This window comes from Amblyomma maculatum, chromosome 7, assembly GCF_055883805.1.
Source record: "Amblyomma maculatum isolate TAMU_Amacu chromosome 7, ASM5588380v1, whole genome shotgun sequence".
Taxonomy (NCBI): domain Eukaryota; kingdom Metazoa; phylum Arthropoda; class Arachnida; order Ixodida; family Ixodidae; genus Amblyomma; species Amblyomma maculatum.
Genome location: NC_139350.1, coordinates 86,818,174 through 86,840,891, shown reverse-complemented (window position 1 = coordinate 86,840,891; position 22,718 = coordinate 86,818,174). Strand labels below are relative to the sequence as shown.

Here is a 22,718-nt window from a genome sequence, read left to right as displayed (position 1 = left end):
CTTGCCGAATTTTCAACTTTTTCGAAAAGACCGCAGCGAAGGATGCGGAGGGGGCGTGCTTATAGCTGTCAGCCAGGACCTTACATGTTCACTAATAAATGATTCTTCTGATTTAGAAATGTTATGGCTACACTGTCACGCTGCACCTAACACAGTCTTACTCGGTGTTTGTTACAGGCCACCCCACAGCATTCCTGATTTTTCCCTCCAAATTAATAACACACTTAGTCGACTGATCACAAAGCACCCTAATTCGCACGTCTTCCTCTTTGGCGATTTTAATTTCCCGAATATTGATTGGCAAAACCATACCACACCCATAGCTAATAATAGCGCAGCAAGGGAATTCTTAGATTTTTGCAATAACATGAACCTCACTCAAGTTATACTAGAACCTACCCGCGTAACTAATAATTGCGCGAATATCCTAGATCTCTTATTAACAAATCACCCAGACAGTGTTCAGCCGATTACTTATCTGCCTGAAATCAGCGATCATAAAGTTATTCATGCTAACATCGTCCTCAAACCAACGCGCCGACGGAAACTCAATAAAACTATACGCCTTTATGACAAAGGAAATTATGACATGATCAATAATGAACTCAATGCGTTTTTTCCAGTTTTTGCGTCACGTTTTCATTCTCAGTCGATTCAAGAAAATTGGTCGTTGTTCAAAAATAAACTAGAAATTCTAACCAATCAGTTCATTCCCCTCTTCAGTTTTCAGGAGAATTCCCATAAGCCGTGGTTTAATAAATCACTTAAGCGTTTAGAAAATAAGAAGAAGCGTCTTTACCGTTCAGCCAGGTTTCACGATACGAATTGCGCATGGGCAAAATATCGCGAAGCCGAAAAATCATATCTCTCCGCTATTCGTTACGCTAAACACACGTTTTTCTACTCAGACTTACCCAATCTGTTAAAAAGTAACCCGAGAAAATTTTGGCAAGTCATAAACCCACGTCATGCAACTGAGATAACGCTCTCAGATGAGTCAGTCTTCACTGAAGTCACCATCTTCAATGCTGCCTTCGCACCTGTATTTACTAACGAGACTGAAATGCCTTTTCCGATGTTACATTCACAAACAGGTTGTGCCATGCTACCAGTCATTTTCTTCTCATCAGGTATTTCGTCCTTAATAGAAACTGTGAAACTTTCATCTTCATCCGGTATTGACAATATTAACTCGAAGCTCCTGAAGAATACCAGGGATATTTCTGCCGAATTTTTATGCTTACTTTTCTCACAGTCACTCTCATCGGGACGAATGCCAGACGACTGGAAAAGTGGTAAGGTCGTTCCAGTCTTCAAATCAGGCAAAAAAAATTCACCGCTAAATTACCGACCCATTTCTCTTACAAGCGTACCCTGCAGACTCATGGAACACGTCATTTACACAAACATCATGAGCTTCCTCGACTCTAACAACTTTTTTCACCCGTCACAACACGGTTTTAGAAAAGGCCACTCATGTGAAACACAGCTTGCCATTTTTCTTCATGATTTGCATGGTAATCTTGACCCTAACCTGCAGACCGATGCTATCTTCCTAGATTATGCAAAAGCGTTCGACAAGGTACCACACAAACGTTTACTACTAAAACTGTCATACTTGAACTTGCCTGCCGATATTTTAAAATGGATAGAAGAATTCCTCACTAATCGCACGCAGTTTGTCACTATTAACGATCACAATTCTAACCCCATTCCTGTAACATCTGGTGTCCCTCAAGGCTCGGTACTCGGCCCCCTTCTCTTTTTAATTTATATTAATGACTTACCAGACAACATCAATTCTAAAATTCGCATGTTTGCAGATGACTGCGTCATTTACCGCTCTGTTACTACTATTATTGACCAAACTTCTCTCCAGGACGACCTTAATCGCATTCAGGAATGGTGCGACGTTTGGTTAATGGAACTTAACCCACATAAATGTAAACGCATGTCTTTTCACCGCCGCGATAATCCACTTCATTTCCCATACGTAATTAGTTACATCCCTGTCCAGTCTTGTCTAACATATAAGTATTTAGGTGTCACCTTGTGTAACGACTTATCCTGGAGTGCACACATCACTAATATTATCTCAACTGCTAATAGAACACTAGGTTTCTTACGACGTCATCTCCGCCATGCCCCCGATCACGTAAAACTGCTAGCATACAAAACACTTGTCAGATCAAAATTAGAATATGCCTCACCTATTTGGAGCCCTCATCATGCTTACCTTATCAACGCACTTGAAGCAGTACAAAACAGAGCAGCCAGGTTCATTCATTCTTCATATTCCTACGACATCAGTGTGTCAGGGTTGAAAGATAAATCAGGGTTATCACTCCTCTCAGTTCGTCGTCGTATCGCCAGCCTTTGCTTATTCTACAAATTTTATCATAGTTCACTTTCCTGCGCGCCCTACATCGTCCCGCCAACCCGCACATCTCATCGCACTTGTCATCCTTCCCAGGTTTCTCGTCCACGTGTCCGCACGGTTACTTTTGCAGCCTCATTTTTTTCCCCGTACCATTGTTGACTGAAACGACCTTCCCAGAGACATTGCAGCCATCATGTGCTCCGCGACCTTCGCTGACAATCTTCATGCTCATTTTTCATCGTGTTAACACTTGCCGCCTACAATGATGTACCCACCCCTTATGTAATGCCCCTCACAGGGCCTTTAAGGAAAATAAATGAAATGAAATGAAATGAAATGAAATCCGTAAACAGAAGCCGTGGTTGATGTTTCACTCGTCGCGTCGTCGCGTGTGCGAGATGGCAGGGTTCCGCGCCTGCAGCACAGCGGAAGCCTGCTCATCGCCTGCGGTTTGTAGCTGCAGTGTGTTTTCTTATTTTAAGTCTAGATGTCGCGACCATAGTTAGCGTTCGCGCTTTCGTACGGTCAACTAAAAGCGCAGATGCAACACACGGAGTAACGTCCCATAATTTGTTGGCGTTTATCGTACGAAAGCGTCCATACGCTATACTAAAAGTATCTATTATAAGATAAATCGTGCACCGCTCAGCTGAGTATGGGCACATTTAGGTATGGAGAGCACAAAGCGAGGTTTCCTTCGATGCGTGCAAGCAAGCAATCAACTAAGTTGTTCACATATGACCTTGTGATTTTGCATCCGTTCCTGTCTCCTCATTTTACATAATCCTGTATTGTTTGGGGATGCGAATTAAATTAGAAATGAAAACGACGAGGCTTTTGCGAGTAAACACATTTCAGGACATGGTTTTCTCACGAAGGTATGGGTTCAGCGGAGCCGCAGCTTTGCTTTCAACATACGTCAGCCATCAGTTCACTAAACGTACATACATTGTGAGCATACGATAAAAGGGGAAGGTTCTTTACGTCTGCTAAATGTCCCATGGCTCAAGCAGCAATCTGCGCGTGTTTGACTTGGTCTCCACACCATATGGCTACGCGATGCCTCGTATGCGTCAGAGCTAGGAAACAGGGCTTCGCTCATGGTCGTTTGTCTGGTCGTAGCTTTATGCTACTTCACTCTTTTCACAAAATTTTGTGACCTCTTGCACTCAAAGCAGGATTTGGTACACCACACCTTGGGCCCTTTTTTCACAATGACTTTTCGGGCGGGACGGGAGGCCTGAGACGGAGGTAGTCGGCTAGTACATTGTTCGCTGCCCTTCCTTCCCAGGAATATGCGCGCCGAGGTTTCGCTGAGGGCCATGTAGTTTCTGCTAGTAATGACACACCATACTTTTCAAAATGCCTTACTCTAACCAAAACAAGATTTCATGTAAAACCTACGCTCCCCACAATAGAAGTGATGCATCGTTTGTGGGCGCATCTGGTACGGATGCATGCGACGAAAATCCCGATGTTCATTCGAATTAAAATGGCTTGCCATATTGACACTCACAAAGCAGTAGAGAGCTGCGATCAGCATGCAGTGCAGCGAAGGAGCCGCATCGGCAGCTTCCCCGCTCTTCAAAATGTCGTTCCCCTACGTCGTGGCCAATCACAGGCGGCGGCGCGACCCGCGGTGAGCCCCGTCGCGCAGGCTGCGTATTTCTGCAGAAAAAGGGCTATTTCTGCTTTTTTGTGCCTAATTACAATCCGATATTCGTGTTCGCAGCATGGAAAACTGCGGGTTTCTGCTGACCGATTTTTGCAAAACGTACTGCAGTGTCCCTTTAATGAATCGGCTCTTAAATTTTAAACTTTAACACCAGAGTTTTTGCGCTCTCTGCTGCTGGAACATATTGCCGAGCAAAGCAGCCTTCACCAAGGCTAAGGGGAATGACTTTACTATGTAGGGAATGTTCATTGGGGAACCCGCTTCATGCCTTTGTATAACGATAACCACAGGCAACTGGAGAGCCACTCAAAAGCAATGAGGTGGAATCGCCACGCAGCACGATCCTTCCACAGCCATTAATGTACTTGATAGAAAAGACTTGAGTGAAACCGACGTGCTAGTTCCGTATACGAGGCTGTAGACTGGGGAACAGCAGATCGCTGCACATGCAGAACCGAAATGATTACGAGTTGGACGATTTACCTGCACGTTGTGCAAGGTGATGCACTTGAGAGTGGTGGTGCGCAGTAGGTAGCTACCCAGAGTGCACGCCGCCTCCTCGTCGAAGATGACGCTCCACATATGCAGGGAGTCGAGGACAGAAAGGCTGGCCACTGAATGGCACCACGTGCGGGACTTGCGGGGCGCCGTGTGGAATGAACGCTTCTGAAAACAGGGAGACGAGGCAAAGGAGTCACGTAAAAGTATTGCGATCCTGTTCATGCAGAGAACAGTTTTATAAGTGTTACCGTATGCGCTGTTCCCAGCTCGTGCGAGCAGTGCCCTGCATAACACTGCTCTAAAACCTTTGGAAGTGATAGCAGCGCATCTCACCGCGGAAGGTGGGTCACCCAGCCGGCCAACGAACTCGAGGTGGCGGACTCCTGCTCCCCCATTCTTCAAGGCATGCCAAAACAAGCCCATGTCGATTTTCTTGTCAGTTTCGTCCATCAGAACACGGGTCACGCACCTGCACAGTTGGCCAAAATAAACAAAATAAAAAATCACACTATAAAGCGGTTTTGCGCTTTGGCTAGTTGGTTAGGACCAACTATATGCAGTTGGTCCCGTCGTCCTTTGCGTTTTGCCCAGTTCTAACAACTTTAAACAACTTCGCCCACTAGCTTCCACATTGCTTTCCAGCTACTTCTTAGCCATGTGTCGCCATATTACCAGTGTTTAGTCAACCGGCGTTATGGGGACCTGAACAAATTTGATGCTGAATGATATATAAAAGGACACTTCATGTGCGAAAAATTCAACTGCACAAGGGCACCTATACCTAAAGATAAATAAAAGAGCACCCCCCTGTACGCATATAATAGCAGAGATTGTATAGAATGCTCGTGATACGAGGAGGCATTATTATAACAGCTGATTAGAAATTATATTAACTTACTATACCACATTTATAACCCTAAAACATATTTGCTACCGTCGGATTTTATATCGAAAAGGTGCGACTACGAAAGGAAAACATGCGAGATGCAATGTCAAACTAATGGTTTCAAGCGCTCTTTCTTTCCGCGTGCCATCAATAATGGAGCAAACTGCCTCGTCGTCTTATTGAATGAGGCCAATTTTCGAGCATTGTTGTGGGGCCAGTGCCATGGTGTGAGCGCTAACTCGCTGTTTCACCCATTATTTCATCGTTGCGTTGGTACCACCGAACAGTTGGGGCATTTGAATACAGTTGTGGTCCGGTTTTGTAACTTTTTTTCTTGTTAAGTTTTTTTAGCTCTTTGGCATGTACAGTCGCAATCAATATGAAAGTGATCGTTTGAGCCGCAACCGAGACAAGGAGCAAAGCCATATTACGTCATTATCTTCCGTGGCAAGGGAAATATCTTGTAAGCCGCCTCTCTCTCTTTTTGTTGTTCTTGTAACAGCTGACACTTCCCGCTAGCTACTAACAACTTTTTTTTTTCACGCGTCATCAAGCTGGGTGCGGTCCTTTATATCTCACGAAGAGGCTCTGATAAATCTGGGATGTTCGCCGAAAGCTCCACCCTAGCGCTTCTCGGCGATGTTTTTCCTTTGATTTTTAATGTGAAAACATTACTTCGCTATGTTCACAAATTTCTGTCCGCAGACGACGACAGCAAGATCTGTCCGCAGCAGTTGTGATTGAAAAGTGGTAAAGGTTAATGACTGGTGTCAATCAATAGAGAGTGACGTAATGTTGTGTCCGAAAAAAATAAAAAATAAGTCAATAAAAATAATTAGGTCACTAAGTAATTAGGTTAATGATTAGAGGTAAAAATATAAAAGTAAAGACGAAAATTCTCATTAGCCAATAGGTGCCACATTTGAATGCATCAAATACTAAAATGGTTAATTAAATCAGTCAATTAGGGTGACTTCAAGGATGTGACGTCACGCAACCTGAAGTCGAACCAAAAAAGAGCACAGGAAGGGATTGGCGCGCAATTTGAAATACCAAAGGCTAAAATGGGTAACCAAGAAGTGAATTATGCAACTAGAAGCAAACAGAAGCAACCAACAGCAGCATCCGTGCTTTCGCATTACTCCAATGCAGACTCTGCAGTGCTCTAATTTTTCTATATAAATCACCAGTCGCGCATATGTGTAGGTTGTAACAAAGTGACTGTGTTAACAAAATATGTGAAGGCCAACATGGCCTGGTTATACCAATAGCAATGAAAAAGAAAGGGTATGCAATAAAGATAAGGCGAAGTCCAGGAAATGTGTCGTGAAACGACAGGGAGAGGGAAGCTATCACAATTATGCATTTACATGATAAAAATATGCGATGCAAAGGTGCTGTCTTAAATATTAGTAATCTTTCGTTAAAGAACGTTGAAATGCGTTCCGTTCACCTTATCAGCTTGCGGACAGAGGCGTCATTGTTAGCCGATATGCGAGGCAACGACAGACACACAGGATTGTCATGATAGGGAAGAAAACACAGAAAAAGCCGGCTGTTAGTCAAGGGGATGATGCCTGTAGCCCGGAAGAGCGTAGGAGGGAAAGAAGGCAGCGCGATCATTATCTTCGCAGTTCCAAATCGGCCGCTATGCAGCTTGAAAGGCCCACCGGTTGAAGCTCCCGCGATCACTTTCATATTGATTGAGACTGTACCTTGTGGGTTAGCCTATGTTGTATGCGACTTGTGCATGTTTATGAAGTGTGGACGGAAACTTTGAGGTGTCTTCAGCAACGTGCTCTCAGCAGTTGGTGCTCTGATGCATTTCCTTCAACTGCGCGCGCATCTCAGTGAAAGACTACGCTCATTTCTCATAAAATGGCGCACTGTTCTTTCTCAAATATTGCGTGTTCGTTCCCTAACTGCTGAGTATATACATACACGATCGCCGTGGATCCAGATGATTGACTCTGCTGTAGTTGTTCGGCGCTGAATTGTTAACTGCGCTTTGCAAGTAGAAAGGAATCAAGGTACACTCTACTCAACTGTGGTTTGCTGCCTGCTGGGCATAGTTGTCCACAAGGAAGGCACACATATTCTTGAAGATGCGTCAGTCGGCCTGTTCTTACTGCAGAAAATTTTCTTGCGTGTCTGTGCCTGACGTACAGTCGTGAGGAAAAAATATAAGCCTAAATGACTGGCGATCACATATGTGATATATAACCACGCGGCACTCCCGTTCGCAAGCATGTCTATCGGCCCGATTTTTTTCAGCACAGAGGGGAACGGCAGAAGAAATCTTTATCAAGGCTGTCACCACCCGAGCGTCGAAGTGCCACCGTTACGCGATTGCTCATGCGGCATTTTTTTTATCTCAGTCGTCATGGCCAACGATTGCTTGTATTTTGTTTACGTCAGCAGTTTCGATGAACCCCCATACAGCTCGCTGAACCCCCCTAACACTGAATAATGGGAACAATTCGCTACTCTCGTTATCAGCCTCTTCGTCAACACGTTATTCCGGTGATGCGTGACGTATGCTAGTCTTTTTTACTCGCGACTGTACTGCATGCGTGATGACGATGCGCTGATAACTTTTTTTATTGGTCCAGACAAGGCAATCGTGGATGCTTATGCTACTTCCGAGTAATTTTAAGTTCATCTCAAAGTATATAAGTCTCTCCACTGCGTAAGAAACGTGGAAGACCATGCGCTTGCATCGCGCTTCGCACGTTGGCAAACTGCATTCATGTACCCGTCTGCGAGTTTGTACTAAACAAAAAAATACACTATTTGCAATGTCATCACAAAGCCTGCGTAAAGCAGCCATTTGAGGGCTGAAGCGAAAATGAAAACTTATGGACGACCGTGTAGAAAGCACAACAGAGAGGGAATGCCGTTGAACGCTTGCTATTCTGAACTTTATGCGCACACCGGCCACACGCAGCTCCTGTTTGCGTCTAGCATTTACATCTGTTGTATCTTATGTTTGTGCTTTATGAAACTTCACATACACTCTCCGCGCTGCTTTCCTCCTATTTTGACAAGTAGTTTCCCAGAGTGACTGTTAAATAGTGTTCTTCGAGAGCTCTCGCGAATATGTCACCCATGACAGTTTACGAATTCACATATGGGGCTTTGTCATGGGTACACCGTTTTTAAGTGAAATTTTCGTCGTTATAAGAGCACCGTTTTCTGCCAAAAATGACATATCTGCTACCATGCAAAGCTGTCCTCTCAATCTGGCCTTGCTTCATAATCGGCATCACTGCACCCAGTGCAGGGCTAAGACGTCCCCCATATAATCTACCAATTAATCCGGTCCTATGCCCGATACATCCTAATCTCATCCGACCACCTAACTTTCTGACGCCCTTGCCATGTTTGTCTTCCCTTGGAATCCATTCAGATACTCTTAACGAACACCGTTTATCTTGCTTATGCCCTGCCCATGAAGATACCAAACCATACCATATCATATGCGGACCTTGCTTACTGCTGCCTTTAAGTGTCCAATAAAAATTTCACAAGCTGCGATTCTTTTGCGTCGTTTCTGGAAAATTTTGCCCCCTCCCTACCTCGCCTGCACGAAGGGGCTCGTCAGAGTTGTGGATTCCTGTTTGTCACCTGCTGAAAACCTTGTGCTGTCTGCAGAAGATGCGGTGCTGTGTATTGCTGTAACCTGGATGTCAATAACGTGCAGGTGCCCGCCAACTGGGTAGTTGCTACTTCTGCGGGCATCTTCTGGTGGGTAGAAAATTCAAAGAAGGCCTCTAAATTTTCGTGGAGACCCGGGAATCTTTTACTGCAGTGCAACAACAGCTGGTGTTATGGACACAACGCAGATGGAAACTAGCCCATGTTTGCTGCTGCAGCTGAGAGGATGGACATGCAACGAACGCATGTACTGAACAAAATGAGAGGGTTAACATGCTGGTTAAAGCGTAATCCGAGAAAAATCGGATTCGCAATATAGACAATTCCGTACATAAAAATTTACTGCATACATTGCTCCCACAACAGACGTTATTGGCTGAAAACTTAATTTTTTTTTTCATTGCTAAGCTAGCGGCATACCTTTCTCGAGCCGAATCAAATAAGAATATATTGTAGCTTTTAATGTATTTTTTCACTATGTGCAAAACAAAAATTAGCATAAAAATAAATATAACGACTAAATTTTTTTTTTATTTTAAGATCCCTAATTCTTTCTTAGCGTAATATGTGCGGAACTCATTCACGCTTTGTTAGGTCAGAGGTATTCAGAGACGACTCCAAGCAGACGTGGCTAAAGCATAGCTAAGCCGAAGTGTAGGGGTTTGTAGTGGTTGCTAGGACAATTTTGAAGAAAATATCCGCAAATCGCATTGGCTCATCCGAACGGAGAAATGAAGGATAAAAAACGACTGCACAGTGGGCACAAAAAATGATAAACATGCGCCCAGTTCAAAACATGAAGGCGTTAATAGCCCTTGATGGCACTGTTTGGAATCCGAATGACGCGAGATTCACATGCTCGTAGCACGCGCCTTTTATTAACTTCATCTTCGACTCCTGTGGTCTAGTCGCGTCGAAGAAGCGCCATCACACACACACAACAAAACATCAGTGAGTGAGTATTTCGTACGGCACGTCGCATGAGGTGTATTGGCGACTGGGATCTGCGCAGCCTTTGCTTTTGGGGCAGGCGCCCCGTTAGAAATTGATGTGTGCCGTGAAGATTGATTTCTCATCCGATGTCACCCAGTACGATTTGGCCGGGAAGCAAGATGGATCTGGGCAGGAGGAAGAGTACACCGATGTTTTCACGGTGACAGCGGCTCAGAGGTGGTGGTGCCATCATCATTCAGTCCGGCTGAATGCTCACGTTAACCGTGAATCATCATCATCATTATCAGCCTGACTATACCCACTGCAGGGCGAAGGCCTCTTCCATATTTCTCCAATTAACCCGGTTCTGTGCTAGCTGCATCCACTTGACACCTGCGAACTTCTTAACCTCATCCGCCCACCTAACTTTCTGCCGCCGCTTGCTACGCGTTCCTTCCCTTGGAATCCAGTTTATTACCCTAAGCGACCATCGGTTATCCTCTCTGCGCATGTCCATTTTTTCTTCTTAATTTCCGCTAGAATGTCGGTAACTCGAATTATTTCTCTGACCCAATCTGCACGCTTCCTATCTCTTAATGTTACCCCTATTATTTTTCGTTCCATACCCCTCTGAGTTGTCCTCAACTTAAGTAGAACCCTCTTTGTTAGCTTCCACGTTTCAGACCCATAGGTAAGTACAGGTAAGATGCAACTGTTGTATACTTTCCTCTTGAGCGATACCGGTAAGCTGCTAGTCATAATCTGGGAGTACTTGCCAAATGCGCTCCTTCCAGTCTTATTCTCCTTGATATTTCCTTTTCATGGTCCGGATCTGCGGTTACTACCTGTCCTACATAGATATATTCACCTACTACTTCCAGTGCTTCGCTACCTAACGCAAACTGCTGTTCCTTCCCTAGGCTATTAAACGTTACCTTAGACTTCTGCATATTGATTTTTAAGCCTACTTTTGTTTTTTACTTTTCCCGTCTAGGTCATCAATCGTTATTTGCAGTTCATCCCCTGAGTTGCTTAGCAAGGCAATGTCATCAGCAAATCGCAGATTACTGAGGTATTCTCCATGTACCCTTATCCCTAACTGCTCCCATTCCAAGTCTCTGAATACTTCCTCTAAGCAAGATGTGAATAGTACTGGGGAAATTGTGTCTCCTTGCCTAACTCCTTTCTTTATGGGAATTTTGTTTCTTTATGCAGAAGTATGGTTGCTGTGCAGCCACTACATATATCTTCCAGCACTTTCACGTACGGCTCGTCTACCCCCTGATTTCGCAATGCTTGCATCACTGCCGAGGTTTCAATTGAGTCAAATACTTTTTCATAATCAATGAATGCTATGTATAAGGGCTGGTTATATTCCGAGCATTTTTCTATCACCTGGTTGATGGTATGGATATGATCGATAGTAGAGTACCGTTTCCGAAAACCTGCTTGATCCTTTTGCTTGATTGCAGTCTAAGGTTGTCCTGATTCTATTAGCGATTACCTTAGTAAATACCTTATACTTAACAGACAGTAAGCTGATTGGTCTGTAATTTTTAAGGTCCTTAGAGTCCCCTTTCTTATGAAAGAGGATAATGTTTGCATTCTTCCATGGTTCCGGTACCGTCGATGACACCAGGCACTGCGTATACAGGGTGGCCAGTCTTTCTAGCACGATACCCCCCCCCCCCCCCCCCCCCCGTCCTTCACCAAATCTGTACTTATCTGATCTTCTCCAGCTGATTTCCCCCTTTTCATAGTTTCTAATGCTTTCTTGACCTCGTCCTTCGTCACTGGTGGAACGTCTGACTGTTTTTCCCTAAAGCCAATCTCATTACGGTCCTGACTACTTTGGCTACTGTATAGATCTATATAGAACTCCTCGGCTACTGTGACTATATTCTCTATATTCGTGATGACTTTGCCCGCCCTGTCCCTTATCGCATACATCTGGTTTTTGCCTATACCTAATTCCTTCTTTACCGCTTTAAGGCTTCCCCCTTGTTTACAGCATGCTCAATTTTCTCCATGTTATACTTCCTTATATCGGCCACCTTGCGCTTATTGATTAGCTTTGATATCTCGGCCAATTCGATCTGGTCTGTTGAATTGGAAGCTTTCATACTCTTGCGTTTCTTAATCAAATATTTCGTCTCCTTGGACAGCTTACCGGCATCCTCTCTAACTATCCTACTGCCTACTTCTACAGCGCGCACAGTAATTATATCTCTGAAATTATTATTCATTGCTTCTAGGGTAATGTCCTCGTCCTCGGTTAGAGCTGAATATCTATTCTGTAGCGGGATCCTGAACTCTTCTGCCGTCCCCCTCACCGCTAATTCGATGATGGGTTTCCTTCTTACTAATGTGTTGCGTTCCTTCTTCAGATTTAGGCTAATTCGGGACCTCACCATTTTGTGATCACTGCATCACACTTTCCCGATTACCTCTACATACTGCATAATGGCGGGGGTTGAACACAGCATGAAGTCAATTTCATTTTTAGTCTTTCCGCTAGGACTTTTCCATGTCCATTTACGGTTCTTCCGTTTGCTGAAGAAAGTATTCATGATTCTTAAGTTATTGCGCTCTGCAAACTCAACTAGTAACTCTCCCCTGCTATTCCTAGAACCAATGCCATAGTCACCTACTGCCTGGTCTCCTGCCTGCTTTTTTCCTACCTTGGCAGTGAAGTCGCCCATTAGTACAGTATACTGCGTCTTTATACTTTTCGCATTGTTGATTCCACATCTTCGTAGAAGCTTTCAACTGCCCGGTCATCATAACTACATGTAGGTGCATAGCGAGACGTAAAGTTCCCACGCTAGCTGTGCGGCAGTGGCGTCACCGATTCTCTGGAGTTTTTTTTTTTTTTTTTTTTTTTTTGCACGACACCAGGTTTTCTTGCAGAAGCGCCGTGTGATGCTTTATAAATAAAGAAAAAGAAAACACGTGCTAGCGAGGAGGGGATCATGACAAGGGCATGCGACCTTTTGCAGCTGCGGTTCTGTGGATAATATAAATGTCTGCCACAATTTTAGTGCCTGAGAAGGGCTGCATATTTACAAAAAAAAAATGCGATAGAAATTGTGATTAGGCAACTTGTCCCATCGAAAGCTAGAGCTATATTTGAATGCTCCGCGACGTCACAAAAGCATACAAAGCGCAGCATCGTCTGCTATGCAGACCACAATGTCGGAGGATATGTTTTTTTTTTTTTTACTACTGACGTCACAAGAGCATAGTCCATCATGCACTCGAATGAGATGGACATTTTATGGCAACAAATATAAATATAATATATCTTTTCCTCCGCATAGCTAAAGGATGGGCACACTCGGTGGGTTGTATATGCGTTAGTACATAGACGCGTCAATCTGTCGAGTCATACTGGCGACGACGCCAACACGACCAACGATCGCCTATCATCTCAGTGTGAGGGTTGTAGGCCCGCGAAGCTGACAAAACCGATCAACGAACGGCCGCCCAAAATGTCTTCGACAAATCGGAGGGGGAGCGAAAATTTCGCGCTCTGGGAAGCAATGACCTGAATAGCGTTGCTTATCTGCACCGTACCAATATTAGAAAACAAAAACGAAACGAGCAACTGCTCTTAATATCTTCATACTTTAGCATGCAGCTTTGCCAGAAATTTCAGTCAACGCCGGCTTGGCAGCCCATGCCTCAAGGTTCGGGCCTGCACATCACGCGAGGGATCAGGTTGATCACCTCATCCGCACAGCATATAAAACAGCCCTGCACCTTCCTAACAATACCGTTACGAGCAAAATTCACCAGCTGAGGGTGCACAACACAACTGATGAACTGGTGGGCTCTTGTTCATGTCTACAATTTCGCCAAACTAATAAATTAGGAACGCAGTATCACCTATGGTTTTACATTAACTAAACGCTTTTACATTTAATGCACCAAATGCGCATCCTCGCTTCCTTGGTGACGGGGCTAATTTTCCCTCCCTTATTGTCTTCTGGGTTCAGAATCTTTAGATATATTTCGACGATCACTTCGTATCCTGTGCGGGATCGAATCCCGGCCTCGGCGACCACTTTTCGATGGAGGTGAAAAGTAAGGTGCCCGTGTGCTGTGCGATGTCAGTGCACGTTAAAGAACCCCAGGAGGTCGAAATTTTCGGAGTCCACTACGGCGTCTCATAGCCTGAGTCGCTTTGGGACGTTAAACCCCACAAACCAAACGAAACCATATATTATAAAAGGAGCACATGGGAGGAAACATGCGAAACAGCGTGCAAAACAGTACCAGTTATACGCGGCTCAAAACGACATATAGACGACTCTTACGGGCACATTTGTTTCATTTCAATCCGTAACCTGCAGGATCTGGTTTTACTTGAAACTAGACTTAAGGGAAGACCTTCAAGAAAATTACGGGGCATCTTTCGTTCTCATAGTGCTTTCAAAACACTGATATATAGACGCGCTTGTCTTTACAGCCAAATTTGTCAACTTTTTTTTTTAATTTTCCTTGTGTCAAATAAAAAAAAAAAAAAAACCTTGTGTAACTCTGGAGTCAGCCGACCAGTCAAGGTGAGGCAATTATCTCGCCTTTCATTTTTTTTTTACCTCCTCTTCCTCTGATCGATACTCTCGCGTTCGTTGTTAATCTCTCATAAAAAGCAAGAGCTCACCTAAACTTAATCATTCAACTTATTTCGCAGTAAACGCGGCGCGCGTAAGGTGGTACATCAGAAACGTGCGGACGCAAGCAATTAACATGACAAGAAGTTTCCTCCACTACGGCAGAAAATCGCAATACGCAACGGACACGACCTGCATAGGTCAGCCGCATGCGCCACTCGCCTGTGCTGCTTCATAAGCAGGTGCACCAGGAGCGAAGTCTCGAGGACATACTGGTTATGAGGGGAGTTGCGCTCGGGCCAGATGAACGCCCGCAGCGTTAATTCCCCCCACTGGTGCTCGTAAAGCTCCATGTAGCTTCGAGAGAGTATTTTATTCCATGGTTGGAGCTCTGAGAGCAGCCAACATTGCACCTGGCCGGGCTCCCATGTGCACGGCGCGTCGAACGTGTGGCGGTCGGCGGCACCATGCACTGCGTTCATTTTGGAAACAATGCTAAGGAATTAGATTTCTCTTAAAAGCTTCTGTCATCACTAAGTTTATCACATTATGCAGAAGCAGGTTCACAATACTGGAACATAGCATGCATGTAGATCCTCCGTTCAATACTAAGTGGGCGAAGAATAGTTTTGCCCGAATGAACTCGTAATGTACAGCTTAAAGTTTGGCATGGAAGACAAAATATCGAGATAACAGCGCGATTCACTACGGTACAGTGAGATATCACACAGAAGGTGGAGTAACCCGTCTGCCTTCTTGCCTCTCGCACTTCCGAAAGGATGCGAAAGGAAATTGCTCTAAGCTCAATACTACGTGCATGAGTGTGTGCTGCCTACGCGCTGAATTACCAGAAGAGTTGGGCCCTGTTTGCATCATGCTGCAGACGCTCTCTGAATCACCTCATAGATGCTGCCATTCGCATTGCAATGCCTTCTCCCATCAAGTATGCCGCAGAGCTTTAAGCTACAGGAGGGAATTCAGTGTCCCGCATTTGAGTTGATTTTGTGATAACTCAAGGTTTGACTCTTTGCGAATAAATGCCAAACAACAGCTTATGTCCGCAAGATGTCTGAACGAAATTTAGGAGCATAACCAACCATTTATTCATTTATCTTCAGCTCAACGGACATGTTAGCCGTTAATCTCCAAGCAGGAAATATTTAACTTATTGGTCTTCTTCCGCTGACGCTAGATTGATGACATTTATGTTTATTCTAGCTTTGTAATCCTTTTGTTAGCCAACTGATGCCAAAAGAGGCGTAACCATTTATCGATGCCTAAACATTGTGACACAAACCTCTTTTTCCCTTTTCCTTCGTTCTTCTAGCCATCCTTTTCCTTTCTTTGTAAGGTGTGCGTTTTCGCACATGACACTTCGACGGAGGGCAAGGATGAACGTCATCTCTAGAGTGGACGTTGCAGCCTGAGCTATTGACAAAGCAGAATCAAATATTCCTAACGCAGCAACCTACACACTTGTTTCGTATCAAAATGAAAATTTAAAAAAGCTAGGAAAATGCTTCGTCTAGTTATACAGACCCATTGGGTTGCCCCTCCTATCCTAAAAAAATACAGAATACAAGTCTCTGTAAGACCGCTAGTAGAATATGTGGCAACATTATGGGATCCATACGATTTGCTTGACAAATCAGCAGGTATACAAAACTGTACAGCGTTAAAGCACGATTCAAAGCAGCACTCCGGACAAGTGAGCATAACAGGGATAAAGAATCTATAAGTCAGATTACAACCCCTACAAATAGGCAACAGAGGCAAAGGCTTAAACTTCGACACGCGATATACAAAGACTGAAAAAGCGTTGAAAAACAAAAGCACCTCTAAACACCACTATATATTTCAAACACGATAGATGGCTGTTTTAAAATACGTGAAACTGCAAACCGAACTGTAATATACGAAGTATTATTCCTTTTTGTCCTCACAGTATATCTGACTGCAGTAAGCTCTCGATTAAGGTGCAAGCTCTCATCGAGATGCAATTTTAAGGATAATGATTCGCGACTTCACTGTTCCTTCACATGTAGTAGTCTAGTTTAAATGCACTGCTGTTCGGGCCGTTTGCCTACTTCACTGGTTTTGATGTATCGCTCTCTTGGCCTTGATTAGACGGGTTACATTCGTTGTAGGTCAAAGGCTTGAGTTACTGATTTCTAGTTAGCCATGTCTCATGTCATTCATATGACTGCACGATGCTTCCTGACATAATCCGCCTGCTAGTTTTGTTGCCCGAGCTGCGACTTGTCTCACTTAGCATGGAATCGTTACAACTGACTGCTTACAACTGGTTATATCTTTCTTCTGGTTATCTTTTTCTAGCCCCAAATCAATTTTATCTTTTTGACTGCAGATAACCGGATATTAATTTGTCGGGTCTCGTAACCTTACTTCCGCATCGAAGCTAGCTGCACTGCCGGCTCACAGGCAGCCTTACGAGCATGCAACTCGCGCAGCTTCCTCTGCCAGCCGGTGTCCGTCTGATGGAGAGCGTTTTCCGTGCAGCCGAATCAGGATGGCCGGGAACGAGATCGTCGAGGGAAGCGGCAGGGCCGATGAAGGCTGGTTTAGAAATTTCATTTCCGCAGGTGCTCCCGTCCGCCATCTCTCTCTCTTTACGACCAGTCTCGGTGGGAAACCAACGGAAGGAGATAATATCTACGTCAGCACCCGATAATGACCCACTACCGGAAGAAATACCGAGGGGATGGCAGCTGTTGATACCCAGTTTAAGGTTTCGCTCACACTGGCCGGTGGCGGCGGTATCGGCCTCGAAGAAGAAGCTGATGCCCACGTATTGGACCCTAACACCCCGGTTCCAGGAAAGGACCTTGCGCCTGTGCCCTGCTGCTTGGACTGCGGTCTCATTGAGAGATTCGCCGCAACCAACCTAGGTTCGGAGTGGAGGGCCCGCGCCGGACCTAAGGGGTGCCACCTCAAGTGTACTGTCGTGCTGACGTATACGAGACCTGAATTCGAGTACAGTGCGAACCGCCGGTTCTACAAGGATGGTGCTAGACTCGCTTTTTCGAGAGTTTTAAAGCTTGCACTAAAAGGGACTCCTTTGAACGTCACTGGCATTACGCAGGAAAAAGAAAAAAAATCTCCCGGAGACGCGGAAAGATTTTGAGCACACAGTTCTTGTCATTTCCAACTATGAAGTCAAATCATTACTATGAAGCACGGCAAATGAGAATTTCCTCAAGAGAGGTCCTCAGAGGGCGATTAACAGAACAGTGCTTCAAATGCAGCTTACGCCCCCTGGAGATTTTTGTCCCAGGTAGTTCATGCAATGGACCAGTTAGGAGACCATTTCGCCCTTCGACAGGAATATCCTTACCAGAGTCACTGCGGCGGCCTCTCAGGCGCCGTGATGAGCTTGAAGCACACGTCGACGCTGTCCTACTGAGAGAGAAGCGAAACTCGTCGAAGATTCTTGCGATGCCGCTAGCGGTAGTCTTGATGGACGTGCACACGGCATGAAGCGTATCCACGTACTGTTTAGTGATTACACCAGATGTTGATGGCATGCTCTGCATACAAAATTAAAACATTAGGCGTTGCTATAGGCCACAATGTGAATACGCATGGGAGTAAGGCAAAGTCTGTCAAGAGATATCTCACCTGTACTACTGAAGTACCGCGAGTGTAGAGGAAGTCGAGTTCGAAATAAAACTATACGGAGCACTGCCGAGGAACCACTTACGAAAATAAATTTATATCTGCATGAGGACAAGGGGAGGGAGTTATAGAAAATGAAATAATGGGATCTACTCTCAGCAGCAACCTTTGCCATAGGGACAAGCTGGGACTCAGGAGCACGCGTTGCTGGCGGGCATTCTTTTTGGCCACACGGCTAGGGCTGGACGCGAGGGTCATCGTATATAAAAAGGTGGCAAAAGGTATATCGATAGAAGAGTCGCAAAAGGAGGGACTTACACTTCCCGAGATCCGAGTGCGGCTAGCAGTATGGATGAGCAGTCCTAGAATACATTAAGCCTTTCGTGCCATGCATTTCATACATCTATTCAGCCCAATTCAAAGGCGAAACCCTTTGTTGCCTCACGAGTGGCGTCAGCAGGAAGCATGGACAGGAAGTGCCAACAAAAATATAGCGTCACTTCGTATTGTGAGACAAACGTTCTTTGTGCGCGTTCAGGATGGTGTCATACCATTTCCCTTCCCATTTAGCACCCATCTGCTAGTCAAGTTGGGGGCTAATGTGCGATAGGGATTCGAACCGACGACACATGTACAGGGTCATCAACTTCTAGCTATGACATGGACGCTGCTTTCAAAGCAATATTGCGCCTCACGCAGACGCATATCGATGCAAAACGATGCAAGCACAGAGGGAGCCGGAAGTGCTGCGAGGCCGGATTAGACGCAATGACGATTTTAAAGCAGGGACCTTGTTATAGCTAGAAGTGGACGGGGCTGTACCTCCAATCGTATGACATTAAATGTAAGTGTCCTCTGAGAAGAAAAACACACTACGCCTTTCTTTTTATAACATCTAGACCCACTGAACACTTTTAGCACTTCGCCAAACTCTGTTAGACTCTCAATGCTAAACCGCAAAGCCATGCCACGCAGTGCTTTCGCTCCTGGTAATCGGTTTGGGCAGAGTTAAACCCAGGTTAATCTTTTTACCGTTCGAAGTTGGTCACATCTGATCGCTGGCTGCGAAAGCCGCGTCATCCGCCACAAGCGCTGCTGTGTGGCTTTGAAATACCAACTTTCCGCTCGCCGCAGAATAAGCGAGTGCAGTAGAAATAGAACGATTTGGGCGAGTTCATATCGATCCATCGTATCAAACAGCGCGAAAAAAGGCAGGGAATCAACACAGAACAGCGCTGACCCTCAACTAAAATTTTATTCAGCGAAAGAAATCAACGAAAAAGAAACGAAATGTTTAAAAGTGCAAAAAAAAAAAACGATTAAGAAAAATAGGCCACCGCTTTATCATCAAGAGCAAAGCAACAACGTCTGTAACAGAGATAAGAATTCACTCGTCGCGGCCAACTGTCTTACGTGCAAGGGGTGCTCACTTTTGCTCGGATAAACAAGAATATTGTATCGCCACTTCGAAAAGACAACGCGACAATCGACAGAGGAAGATGCCGACCCTTCGTGATTGAAAGGCAATAATTGGCAGGACGATAGCAACAACGTTCATCCCTCGGTCCTCCCATCGTCCCATTTCGCGGCTTTCCGGCCATAAAAGGCATTTACTTCAAGGCTAGGCGTGCAGTTATCTGCTTCAAGTTCAAGAAACAGTGATGGAAGTCAAATTGAAACTGGATTCAAAATGGCAGCTATAAATGCACGCCCAGACTTCCCGGATAATTTATATTGTTGACGTGGTTTCCTGGAGCCATTAACTGACATCAGGTCCGCAATGCTTCCGATAATGTTAATTCAGAAAGTATTTTCGTTCTTCTTGAAGCACAACGTTGTTTAAAAAGTTCGTAAAGACGTTAAATATTCATCAATTCTTAGGATTCTTCATGATTAAACGTCCCCCCACAGCTGTGCTAAATGCTTCACCATTAGAACACTCAAATTTATATGTTCAAGAAGACTTTGCCCAATCGTAAAATTAGTGCTAGGTACGTGGGCACTAGCGTTCATGATGAAAAATCAGTATAGAGGCAAGATATCAAACAAACGATTACGCATCAAGCAGTTGTGGCCTTTCAACCTTCCCGTAGCCCAGTCACAAGCACTATCAGGAGTACCGGCACTTGTGTGTGGGGGTTCTCTAAAGCAATGTTCGCAAAAATAAACGCACTGGAAATGGGCTGCTCCAGTGGACAGCGACAGCCCGCGTCAAAGAAGCACCTACGATGGCAGAATAACAGCTGGATGAAATAGAACCCTTCTGAAGCTTAGGATTGGTCGCCTAAGGAGCGATTGCGCGGAAAGCTATTTCTTACCTTGTCGTTTCAGTCTGCTGCCCTTCGCGCATCGAACACGAACTCGGGAGCTAATTTGGTGGTTTCGAGAACGGCCTCCACAGCAACCATCTGGTACTGAAATGTTGTATAATGAGGGAGTAATTACTTATAGTCGTCCACCAAAATGCAGCCCCTAAATATTCGACTAAATTATATATGGTTCGCAGAGTGAGGCTCACCTTGCCTTTGCTGTGTTGCTCTTCCGTGTCGTAACCGAGCGTTTCGTCCCACAAATGTTTCCTGATGCGAGCGTCCAACAAAGCTTCTTCTGCCCCAGGCGTGAATAATCGTGCCTATGTGAGCGGGCGCTAGTTATCTTTCGGTAGGCGTGTCCACCGATACCGAGTCTTCATGCGCTTGGAAGGCGCATAGGTGAAATATTACTCGAATCAGTGTGCATCTTCCGGAAACACTTCCACATGCGCAACAAGCGCCGTAATTTTAATGCACCAAAAAGCCACCAGCGCAGTTATTCTGAGATCCTGCAGTTTGGAAGATGAAAGGAAGGAAGCGAGATCGCAAAGTTATCGTTCTTTTTTTTTTTAACGCGATAGCGTTAAAGGCCCCGTTCTCTGAAAATCCGGCGCTGGCGTTGTGAGCAAAAAATCACGAGCATGGCGCTGGCAGTCGGTAGATGGCAACTGACATTTCCAAGCACTGAGTGCATGTAGGGTTGCAAGAAGTAACATTTCCCAGGAATGTTGCCCAGGAGCTTCCAACTCGGGTCTCTTCTTTCTTTTGGGAGGGTGATATCATAATTAGCCTGCCAGGACCCTTGTAGTCACGTTACCACAAGGCCACGGACACTTCCGTACGGCTTCGCTAAAGATGAGCTTTGTATGGGAGGTGGCAGCCTACATGCGCTGTCGCTTCATACCCTTAACGGCGAAGCCGACGTGTATCCCACATTTTTTTTACGGCGAAAGCGTTTATAGGCTAATGAGTGTCCGTCGGTCCGTGCATGCGTGCCTACGCGAGAAGTGTCACAGTTCTTCGCGAAATACCGCGAGATTCCGCGGAGTTCTGTTTACCTTTAAAGCTGTCAATGAAGAATTTTTGTTAATGGTAGATAGTGACCGATAAGAATTCTTAGCGATAGTGAACGTTATCAATAATGATGATCGACCATGACCGGATGTGACGTCGTGACCAGAAATGACGTCATCATGACGTCACATCTGGCCATAACCGATGATTTCACAAGGCACTCCGCCGGGCGTCAGATCCAGGCATCCGTGTTGCGCCTTTCATTTGGCGCTTCCTCGAACTCCGCACCACACAGCATATAGAAACAGATGCAATGAAGACGCGGGAATCAGTGGCGTTTCAAATTGGTTTACAGGAAAAAAAAAGGGACAGTATTTCTCACACTTTTCCGCCGGCGCCTGAATTGCACCGTAAGGGAAAGGAGGGAGGCGGAGGGAGGGAGGACGCTTATTTCGCATGCTAGCAAGGTGATGTTGAAAATACTCCAAGGTAGGCTGCAGCAGTATGTGGATCGGGAGATTCCGGACGTGCAAGCTGGGTTTCGCAAGGGCAGAGGAACTAGAGACCAAATTGCCAACCTTCGCTGGATCATGGAAAAGGCAAGAGAGTTCCAGAAACCCATCTACTTCTGCTTTATTGATTATGCGAAAGCGTTTGACTGCGTAGATCACAGCAGATTGTGGCAAGCTCTCCAAGAGTTGGGAGTTCCAATTCACCCCATCTATCTCCTCAGGAACCATTATGAAGGGCAAGAGGCCACAGTCAGAACTGGGCATGGTCTTACTGATTGGTTTCCGATTGAGAAAGGAGTGAGACAAGGCTCCGCACTGTTGCCCTGCTTATTTAACCTATATGCAGAATGCATCATGAGGAAGGCCGGTCTGGACGAGTCTTCAGCTGGAGTAAAGATTGCTGGGAAGCGTAACAACAACCTTAGATATGCGGATGATACCACTTTAATGGCATAAAGTGAAGTGGAACTCAAGAAACCTCTGATGCGCGTACAAGAAGAGAGGGAGAGGTTTGGGCTTAAGCGGAACATTAAAAAGACAAAGATCATGAGGTCTTGCCCCACCAAGTCCTGGAGCATCAAGGGACAAGAAGTAGA

At 45.2% G+C, this 22,718-nt stretch overlaps 1 protein-coding gene across 2 annotated transcripts in view; it reads right to left on the bottom strand.

The window, feature by feature from the left end:
* LOC146183880 (uncharacterized) overlaps nt 1-21,083 on the bottom strand; it is a 54,913-nt gene extending 33,830 nt beyond the window's left edge. The window contains exons 1-6 of one of the 2 annotated variants that reach the window (XM_084609212.1): nt 20,803-21,083; nt 20,603-20,698; nt 18,004-18,196; nt 14,871-15,120; nt 4,890-5,025; nt 4,539-4,721 (exon numbers count right to left, since the gene is read on the bottom strand). In XM_084609212.1, the coding sequence (XP_084465338.1) occupies nt 4,539-4,721; nt 4,890-5,025; nt 14,871-15,120; nt 18,004-18,193 (759 nt within the window). In that variant the 5' untranslated portion in view covers nt 18,194-18,196; nt 20,603-20,698; nt 20,803-21,083. Of the gene's footprint in view, nt 1-4,538; nt 4,722-4,889; nt 5,026-14,870; nt 15,121-18,003; nt 18,197-20,602; nt 20,699-20,802 lie in introns of those variants that run through there. The other variant, XM_084609213.1, reaches the window with a different exon arrangement.
* Between the last annotated feature and the right edge of the window lie 1,635 nt (nt 21,084-22,718).